We start from the raw sequence: 10,473 nt of genomic DNA, 5'->3' as shown, positions 1-10,473 counted from the left end.
GAATAATCGAGTCTGGAGGTAACAAAGTCTTGGATGAGGGTTTCAGCAGCGGCTGAGCTGAGGCGGGAGATGGAAGTAGGCGGTCTTGGTGATGGAGAGGATATGGGGTCAGAAGTTCATGTGGGGGGCGGTCAAGCAGGATGGCAAGGTTGCAAACCGTCTGGTTCAGCCTCAGACAGGGTTGGGGAGAGGGATGGAGTCGGTGGCTAGGGAATGGAGTTTGTGGTGCATAGTATCTTCGAATGTTGTGTTCTTTCACCACAGCTCACCTTTTGCTTACGGATCAAGCAGGTGAGCTTTCTATCCACGCCCACTAAAATATGAAATGAATTTCATAATTCATGTGAACGTTCTGGTAATTTACCCAATTGGCGCTGCATGTTTTGTGGGTTACGTACTGCACAGTTTAGGAGGGGGAGTACAAAAGTTATAGCCAAGGCTATTGACACGGCTGAAAAAGCAATTATTTTTGCTTTTGAGAAAAGCTGGATTTTCTTTTGTAAGAAAGGCACTGACGCTGGTAGTAATTGTTTTTCTCAAGTGAATCCGTAGCCTGGGTTCGGCAGAGGCAAAATAACCTTATTTTTAACAGATTTATCACAGTCCGTGAAGTAAATGGTGGAAATAAAAGCATGTCCATGGAATTAGGCATGGCCACATCTGCCTCTCCAAGACTTACGGATTTGTATCATTTTAAAATTCCAGCCACCGGGACCGTTTTTCCCCCTCCTCCGGCCCCATCTTTCAGCTGTTACCCTTTGTCAGATCCTACACCACCGTCATAATAGTTGTGTAGCTGTAACAAGCTCACCGATTAAATCAGCATTTTTCTTTCAAACGGCAGAGTGCCACGCCAGCATTCTGCATATTAATTATTTTGTTTTGGTTTCAAAAGGGAATTGGGCACTCGAAGGGGAAAAATTTGCGGCGTTACGTGAACAGGTCAGGAGAGTGGGACTAATTGGATCGCTCTTTGAAAGGCTGTGGATGCTCGGTCGATGAGTATATTCAAGACTGAGAGCGCTAGTTTGCTTTTGCATACTAAGACAATCGAGGGATATGGGGGAATAGGGCGGGGAAAGTGGAGTTGAGGGCGAAGATCAGCCATTATCTTGATGAATGGCGGAGCTGCATGGCCTACTCCTGCTCCTATTTCGAATGTCCTTGTGTTTACTCTGCTTTGCCTTTCACCTTGTAGGGGCCGAACCATCTATCAGGTAGTGGTGACATTGCTGCGGTTTATGGCGTGGAATTACTGCGCGGACGTTCAGATGGAGGTTATGAAAATGACGCAGCACCCCGAGGACTGGACGATCCAGGTGCGCTGGCGGGTTACAGGCCTGCCGCTCCATGTGCTGATGCTGAAATTCTACAAGAAGGACAAGACTGAACTATATAGGTGAGGATACAGACTGCATTTACCCAGGAGCTTGCTGGGGCACCTGGTTGCTCGAAGTTGCACTCCCTTGGCTCCAGCATTTGAAAGAAGAGGTTTAAGCCTGCCACTCGAGCATTTGGTGCTGGTTTAAGAGCCAACGCCAGGATTTGTACATAAAGTCAAGCAAGCTGTTGGGTAATTGGCTGGGGTCCTTTTTCTCTAGAGGGTGGTGAACCTGTGGAATCCCTGTGGGTACCGCAGGGATCAGTGCTTGGGCCCCAGCTATTCACAATATAGATCAATGATTTGGATGAGGGAACCAAATGTAATATTTCCAAGTTTGCTGACGACACAAAACTAGGTGGGACTGAGAGTTGTGAGGAGGATGCAAAGAGGCTTCAAGGTGATTTAGACAAGTTGAGTGAGTGGGCAAATACATGGCAGATGCAGTATAACTTGGATAAATGTGAAGTTATCCACTTCGGTAGGAAAGACAGAAAGGCAGAGTATTATTTAAATGGTGCTAGATTGGGAAATGTTGATGTACAAAGGGACCTGGGTGTCCTTGTACACCAGTCACTGAAAGCAAACATGCAGGTGCAGCAAGCAGTTAGGAAGGCAAATGGTATGTTGGCCTTCATTGCAACAGGACTACAGTTATACAGGGCCTTGGTGAGACCACACCTGGAGTACTGTGTGCAGTTTTGGTCGTCTTACCTAAGAAAGGATATACTTGCCATAGAGGGAGTGCAGCGAAGGTTCACCAGACTGATTCCTGGGATGGCAGGACTGTTTGAGGAGGGATTGGGTCGACTAGGCCTGTATTCACAAGAATTTAGAAGAATGAGAGGGGATCTCATTGAAACGTATAAAATTCTGACAGGGCTAGACAGACTGGATGCAGGTAGGATCTTTCCCCTGGCTGGGGGCTCTAGAACCAGGTGTCACAGTCTCAGGATACGGGGTAGGACATGTAGAAGTGAGATGAGGAAAAATGTCTTCACTCGGAGGGTGGTGAACCTGTGGAATTCTCTACCACAGAAGGCTGTGGAGGCCAAGTCACTGAATATATTTAAGGAGGAGATAAATAGATTTCTAGACACAAAAGGCATCAAGGGGTATGGGGAGAGAGCGGGAACATGATATTGAGATAGAGGATCAGCCATGATACTGAATGGCGGAGCAGGCTCGAAGGGCCGAATGGCCGACTCCTGCTCCTATTTTTCTAAACCTGAGGGGTGACCTGATCGAGTTCTTTAAGATTCTGAGAGGGTTTGACAGAGTAGAAGTAGAGAAGATGTTTCCACTTGTGGGGGGGACCAGAACTAGGGGCCATCAATATAAGATGGTCACTAATAAATCTAAGGGAATTCGGGAGAAACCTTTTTACCCAGAGAGTGGTTAGAATGCGGAACTCGCTGCCACAGGGAGTGGTTGAGGCGAATAACACAGATGGGGAAGTTGGATAAACACAAGGAAGAAAAGAATAGAAAGTTATGATGATGGGGTGAGATGAAGATGGGTGGGAGGAGGCTCGTGCGGAGCATAAACACCGGCACGGAGCAGTTGAGGGCGACTGGCCTGTTCCTGTGCTGTACATTCTATGTAATTTCAGTCTTGTGTGTGATTTAGTTCAGCATCCTATCACTGTTAATGGGAGCACTACATCCTCCCCTGTACAGTGCAGTGTTGTCCCCAAGCTTTGAAATTCATCCCGTGGGATGCATTATGCTGAAGGTTGTGGGTGGCTCGATGTGGGTTAATTGGGGCTTAATTCTGGGTTCCCCCCCCCCCCCCCCCACATTATAACTGCGACTTGCTTACGGGTGTCGTACGTTGATACTGCTGAATTTGCCAATATCACTTGCGTTCCTTGCTGTGGGAAATGGAAGCTTGACTGGCTGGTTTGAGATTAGGAGGAACTCTTGGACTAGCCTGGCAGTGCTTCCATTGGAGCTGTAGATCCAATTTAAATAACCGCTCCCTTGCTGGGAAATGTTCCCTCGCTGTGACGGACAGATCCACCCAACTGACGCTTGCTGTCAGTGTGAATTGGGTATTATTGTTCCTGAAGCTACGAGGCACACTCCACGTTTTACCTGGAAGCTACGATGTATAATTGTTTTTCCGCTCCCCCTCCCCTTCCTGCAGAACCTACGATGCATATTCCACGTTTTACCTGGGCCCCGATGGACTTATTCACCGGCACAAGGTCGATAAGGTGAGTCAGAGTTTTCATCGATTGTCTTAAACGTTGTTGGAGGTGTCCTGTCCTTCCAGCGGAATCCTAGACTTGGAACTTCTGTGCAGCCAAGCTTACAAAGTAAGGGACTGCTCTGGAGGAGGACGAGTAGATAAACTTGAGCAGCCAGTGGCTCTGGGTTCCTGCATTCACACGTGAATTATACAGCTTTGTTTCTGATGGGTTGTGAATTCCACTTGTGGGGAGCCCAAAACTAGGGGCTGTGAATGTTAGGTAGTCACGAATAAACCCAACTGGGAATTCAGGAGCAACTTCTTTACCCAGAGAAAGGTTAGATTGTGGAACTCGCCACCACAAGGAGTGGTCCGAGGCGAATAGCATGGATGCATTTAAGGGGGAGCTGGATAAGTACACGAGGGGGAAAGGTTTAGATGAAGAGGGGTGGGAGGTGGCTCTTGTGGAGCATGGTCTGTTGGGCAGAATGGCCTGTTTCTGTGCTGTACATTCTATGTGAATCTACCTCTTTATACTGGGACATTTAGGGCTCAGAGGGGAAAAAGTGGCCACTTGTCTTCCCCTTCACCACCCCCCCACCCCATCCTCCGCCCCCAACTGCTTTGTCCTTCCACATAACTTTCCTCACCACCCTAATCTACCCTGGCCGCCCTGTGGAGACTATCAGAATGCTAAATAGTTTTTGGTGCACAACTTGTGTGTAGACTGCGTTTGTGATGTGCAGGAACATTGTGTTGCCCCCCCTCTGTGTCTGTTTCTTTTTCCCTCTGGATCAATCTGGTCTGGGATGCAGGGCTGGAGTGTTTGCAGTCTGATTCAGTGTTTTTTTTGGAGTTTTCCAGGCGTTTAAGCTACGGAACGATTTGACGCTCCTATATTCCTAAGCTGCGTGGGCCAGCCTTGCTGGTTAATTTTATCCCTTGAAACAAGGAAATTGGGTGAAAACCAAGCAAGTCGTCAGTGGCAGTCACCAGTGGGTTATCCTGGGAAGTAAAACCCAGCACTTGATGGTCCATTACCATGGCTGGGGGCTGAGGTAATTTTGGGCATCTCCGGTGGTCTCCCAACTGGAGTCTGAAGGGGTCATGGGTGGGGTGAGGGGGCTTGTCTGCAAGGTTTTAATCTGAAATAAAAACAGAAAATGCTGGAGATACTCAGCAGGGCAGCATTTGTGAAGAGAGGAACAGAGTTCACGTTTCAGATCGATGACCTTTCGTCAGAACTGGAAAAAAAGCAGGAGATGGAACAGATTTTTAAGCAAGTGTAGGGGCAGGGAAAGGGGGGAGGGGATGAAAGAACAAGGGAAGGCCTGTGATAGGATAGAAGGCAGGAGAGGTTAAGAGACATTAAGAGATATTCAAGGCTAAAGGAGATGGTAATGGGACAGGTTAAGAGACAAAGGATGGCTCTAGATGAAGTGTGAATTGCGCTGGCAGAATGGAAGACAGCTGCCATGTGGGAGATTTCAAGACAAAAGGAGATTTAATATGAAATGAGTTTTGTAGATCAGTTCGACAAAACAAGCGATACTGTGGCAATCAAGCACCATTAGTTACACACAGTAACTAGGCAGTGAGTTCAAAAGATGGATCTTCCCCCAATCTGTTGGCGAACAGGCGACCGTGTGTTGAAACTGTGTGCTCCATTGCTCCTGTTCCACCCCCTTAAGACAGTTCTTTCTATACTCCTAACTCCATCTGGTATCCACACGGCCATGACGTCCTTCACCCTCAGCCAGTCAGTGGCACTGTAGCCCATTTAACCCCTAGATGGACGTGTTTGTGTTTTACTTCACCCTGACACTCACTCTGGCAGTTTTACAGCAGACAAACTGGAGTAAGACAGTTTAGAATTACAGTTTCTGTTAACGCACCAGCAAGCTGTCCCTTTTGGGCAGTGCTGGCGGAACGCTTTCTGCGGTGATCTCACTGTTGGTTGTGTGTCAACCTGGCTCAGTCGGTAGCGCTCTTGCCCCTGGGTCGGAAGATGTGGGTTGACGTTCCACTTGAAGACGCGAGCGTGCAACAGGCCGACACTCCAGTGCAGTACCGAGAGCAATAACTGCCAGAATTGCTGTCATTCAGCGGAGATGTTAAGAAATCTCGCATTTCGGGTGGAAGTGAAAAGATCCGACTTCAGTGAGGAGGCGCTCCCGGTGCTGTAGGCGCAACTGTCGTCTCGACCGCCACCGAAAACCGATTACCCGCTTATTCACCTCATTGCTGCTTGTGGCATCTTACTGTGCACAAAATGACGGCAGCGTTTGCCCTTGATAGCAGTTGCTCTACCTCTCAAAAGTAATTATATTTGAAGGGCTTCGGGATGTTTCTGAAGAGTTGTGGAGTCTGGCAGTACAAGGGAGCTGAATTCCCACTGAAGCAAGGGGGTGATTAAGCCCCAAACATGCTAGTTCGGCTCCCTCGCACTCTCTGGCTCTTGTGTCTCATTTAACTCCATGTTGCTAATGATGTCAACTCTCTGCGGTGATGTTTTAAATTTAAAAAAATAAATAAAAAAATAATTGAGGAATAGTTCCAAGTGACCTATTTTTCCCCCCCCCCCCCCTCCTGTCTGTCCACAGATGATGCCAACCCAGCCCCCTATCGCCAAGGTGAAGACGTTGCTGGTCGGAGCTCTGGTCGCCCTTGGACTGGAGGAACACCGCCCGGCGTTGAACCTGCTGTTTGCTCAGTTCGCGGGCAAAGCTGGGCAGAAACACTGCTGAGGGGGATGGTGGGGGGGAGGGGGGTTGCGCTGTCGGGAACACTCACGCAGAGCTCGCCACGCTTGTGTGCTGTCAAATGCCGCACTTCGCAAGTCCAGGCTTCTTCCGTCGCTCGCACGTTGTAATGCAGTTGGAAACCCCTTCCCTCCCTATCGCACGCTTTGAACCGCGTTTGTACTGTATATAATGTGGTGGGGATAATGCAAAGGTATGCAGCATTAGGCTGCAGAGAGAGTACGTACTGTCGGGTGAGGAATGTGTAAAATAGTACCCTGTACAACCATGTTACTTTGTGTCTCTGTTTTAATTCCTGCCCTAATAATTCCTGCCCTAATAATTGCAGTAAGGTAAGGCTTCCGCTGTTTTTTTCGGGGGGAGGGGGTGCTTTTACACTTGATCTCCAGATGACCAAATCAAAGGGGCCGATTTTCCCTGGGGCCGTCAGAATGCGTCAAGGAGATGTGCCTAGTCGTAAGGGAGCCCACTCGTGATTTTTCCCCCATCCATCTAAATTCATGGATGGGACATTGGATGGGCTCCATTAGGGGTGCGTGCAGCAATTCCCTCTATTTGCTGCGCCCTAGGTGCAGGAAGAGGAAAACTTGTCCCAGTCAATGTTCCCACTAAGCTGCACGGCTGCGCAGTCACCGGCAAGGTCCCACGCAGGCCGCTCACCGACTTTGATGTTGTAGATACCACGCATGTGCAAAAATTTGAATGGGGCGCGCATTGGGGGAGGCAGGCTACGCAGGAGGGCAGTGCGGCTTATGGGGAACATTGGTCCCAGTGCGTCCAAATTCTGCTGATATCTCTTTCCTCAAACCCCCCCCCCCCCCCCCCGCCTCCACTAGCCTGCAGCTTCAGTGCTGAATGCTGGATAATGATGGAAAATCTATTCCCTCCAAACCCCATGCAAAGGCTAAATACTGCGGGTGCTGGAAATCTGAAATGTAAACAGAAAATGCTGGAAATACTCAGCAGGTCAGCCAGCACCCGTAAAGAGAGAGAAACAGTCAACATTTCAGGTCGGTGACCTTTTCGTCGGAAAGGGGCAGATTTTTCCTGTTCTGATTGCCTGGAATGCGGTAGGGAGAAGTGCCTGACTGCCGAGAGCCCACTCGTGCTTTTCCCCCATCGGGGTTCTGATGAAAGGTCACCGACCTGAACCGTTAACCCTGTTTCTCTGCAGATGCTGCCCAGCCTGCTGAGTATTTCCAGCATTTTCTGTTTTTATTTTTGAGCTTTCCTGGTGCTTCCTGGCCAACATTCCTCCCTCAATTGGAAACAAAATTGGTCATTTATATCATTCCTGCTTGAGGAATCCCATTGTGTGCATAACGTGCTGTGTTGGGCTGCGTAACATCACTCATTGCACTTCAGAACAATTCCTTTTATGTGAAACGCTTTGAGACATTTGGGAGATCTTCTAAGATGCCATCTAGCCTGCCGCTTAGTTAGCGTATTAGCCGCGACTCCAAAGGTCGTGGGTTCAAGTCCCGCTCCAGGGACTTGAGCACAAAATCCAGGCCGGCACTCCCGGTACAGTGCTGATGGAGCCGCTGCACTGTCGGAGGTGCCGTCTTTCAGATGAGACGCTAAACCGACACACTGGGACCAATGTTCCCTGTCTGCTGTCAGGTGGACGTAAAAGATCCCGTGGTGCTATTTTGAAGAAGAGCGGGGTGGGTGGGGAGGGAAGAGGAGAGTTCTCCTGGGCCAATATTTATCCTCAACCAGTATCACTAAAATATTATCTGATCATTATCACATCACTGCTTGTGGGAGCTTGCTGTTCACAAATTGGCTGCCGCGTTTCCCTAGATTTCAACAGTGACTGCGCTTCAAAAGTACTTGATTATCTGTAAAGCGCTATGGTCGTGAAAGTGGCAATATAAATGAAATTCTTTTCTTTTCTGTTTCCCAGGAGTGCTGCTTTAGTTCCATTTTATTGTGTCTCCTGCGATCGTTGTACAGATTTACCGAGCAGCCTTGTAAAGGAGATGGGTTGCACATGCTGATAGTGCAGCGCTGTGGGGGGGGGGACACGTGCAGTGAAAGCCTTTTAAAGTGGACACAGAGTTTAATATTTGTTGGTGCCTGCAAGATCTGTGTGGTGTATCAAGGAGGTTAATATTTGACATTACCAGCTGAGCTTAACTGTTTTCCAAGTACTTGTCTATTGGACAGTAATGGATAAACTGCATTGTTGTTGACGATTTATGCCTTTTGTATGTTTAAAAAAAAAAAAAAAGCAGCTTCATCAGATCTGTATCTAAATAAGCGTAAGAACATATTGGAGGGAGAGCAGTGTCTGATTGCTTTGAGGAAAGCTGCTTATATACCACCCTCAGATCATTCATACTTCACTATACTCCTCACTTGTGCTTTGCTGGTTCTTTGCTAGCCCGTACAGTGTTGACGTTAATTGATTATCTTTTCGAGGGAAAGGCGCCGGGCTTTTTGTGTAAATATCCGTTCCTGGGCTGAAAGACGGTTGGGGGATTAGATTGACTATGAAGAACTGGAGCGCAGTACTCTGAGCAAAAATTGTTTGTGTTAATGGTAATTTGTTGTCAGTGGAGTGAGGGGAGGGTAGGGTGGGTGGGTGGGTGGAGGGAGGACGAGTCACTTTAGGATGACTGCCCTCCCCTTTCTCTCTCTCTCCTCCCCACCCCCCCCCTCCACCCCCCCCCAACACCCCCCCCCCCCCCCCCCCCCCCCCCCCTCCTTTAAACATATTTGATTTTGTTGCAGTTCTGTTTCTGTGCCCACACGAGACGAGTAAGCCTTAGGGAAGGGAAGATGTAGTATTTATCACAGCCCTGACTGTCCAAATTTGTCCACGGTTGCAGAAAGGAGTCCACTCCGGCTAAATGAATATATTGGAATTGTAAGATCATGCAATATTCCTATTTGCACCTATCGCCTTGTGGCTGTTAACAGGATAGAACATAGAAGATAGGAGCAGGAGTGGGCCATTCGGCCCCTCGAGCCTGCTCCGCCATTCAATGACATCATGGCTGATCATCCAAATTCAGTACCCCGTCCCTGCTTTCTCTCCATATCCCTTGATCCCTTTAGCCTTAAGAAATATATCTAACTCCTTCTTCTTGAATATATTTAATGAATTAGCCTCAACTGTCTGTGGTAATTTAGGATCATTTAGGCTGTAAATTCCTGTGATGATTTAAAAAAAATTTTTTTTTCTGCTCTTGTGGCCTGGCTTCTCGCCCAGTGTTTACAGCCGGACTGAGTCGACCTCCTAGGCTCCTCCCCCACCCCCTCGCCAAGGTAGAGGGATCTGAAAATGATAAATGTGAAGCGGCTTTGGATGTTACCTCGATGCACACAAAAGCATCAATACAACAGGCAGTTTCGCTGCTGTTTTCTCGCTGAGTGAATACCCCCGATTGTGTCGACGAGTTGTTCAGTGTACTGGCGCTGGCTTATATGGGCCTTTTGCCAGTGTAATTATTGCTTTATCGGCATTTCCCAGTTTGTGCATTCTTCATAGAACCCCGTTCCCTATACATTCTGGAGAATCACAATGGAGCTGTCGTTTCCCCTCCCCACCATTTCCTTAACCCTCCCCCCTTTACTTAGACTGGGGTGTCTGTACCGACCAGACCTGAAGTTCCAGTATTTTGACCCAGCAACAATGAAGAAACCACGATTAACGTCCAATATGTTATAGTTATTAGGGCCGTTTTCACTGCATGGAGCATGAAGATCGAGAGGCTTCTAGCACAGAATGCCCGCTCGCCTTGTGACTCATTGAAACTCCAGTAGAAAGCTGTGCGTTTGTTGGGCAGAATAGCTGACTAATTTCATCAATTGAATTAGATGAGTTGTCAGCAAATTAGTAAAGTGTTTCGAATGTTTACTATTTTTCTGGCACCATTCATGAAGTAAGTTCTTTTCCAATATGTAAGATGCTTCGCTTGCCTGTATTGCTTTTTTTTTTCACTTGGAATAGTTGTGCCCACTTGCAAATCTTGCCAGTTCCTTCTGTATTTCCTCAGGTGCCTTACTGGGGGCTCTTGCCCTCTTAGTTTCTTACCATCTTGGCAACTTTCATTGAGTCATTTATGCAGAATCGCACTGATCCCTGGGCCCCATTCCACTCAGTGCATCTCGACAACATTCTGCTAA

The 10,473-nt window shown here is 48.0% G+C and overlaps 1 protein-coding gene across 1 annotated transcript; it reads left to right on the top strand.

Annotated features, from left to right (window-relative positions):
• The first annotated feature begins 1,076 nt into the window (after positions 1–1,076).
• LOC147096241 (uncharacterized protein C6orf136 homolog) lies at positions 1,077–7,092 on the top strand. The gene is made up of 3 exons (XM_085975089.1): positions 1,077–1,399; positions 3,530–3,599; positions 6,178–7,092. The coding sequence occupies exons 1-3, from the start codon at positions 1,116–1,118 to the stop codon at positions 6,319–6,321; spliced, it is 498 nt and encodes a 165-aa protein (XP_085831215.1). The 5' UTR covers positions 1,077–1,115; the 3' UTR covers positions 6,322–7,092.
• Positions 7,093–10,473: the final 3,381 nt, after the last annotated feature.

This window comes from Somniosus microcephalus, unplaced genomic scaffold, assembly GCF_052327205.1.
Source record: "Somniosus microcephalus isolate GS21.2 unplaced genomic scaffold, FLI_Smic_1.0 unresolved_chr1, whole genome shotgun sequence".
In the NCBI taxonomy this organism is placed as follows: Eukaryota; Metazoa; Chordata; class Chondrichthyes; order Squaliformes; family Somniosidae; genus Somniosus; species Somniosus microcephalus.
The sequence above is the reverse complement of the archived record's forward strand: the minus strand, read 5'-3'. Positions and strand labels throughout refer to the sequence as shown.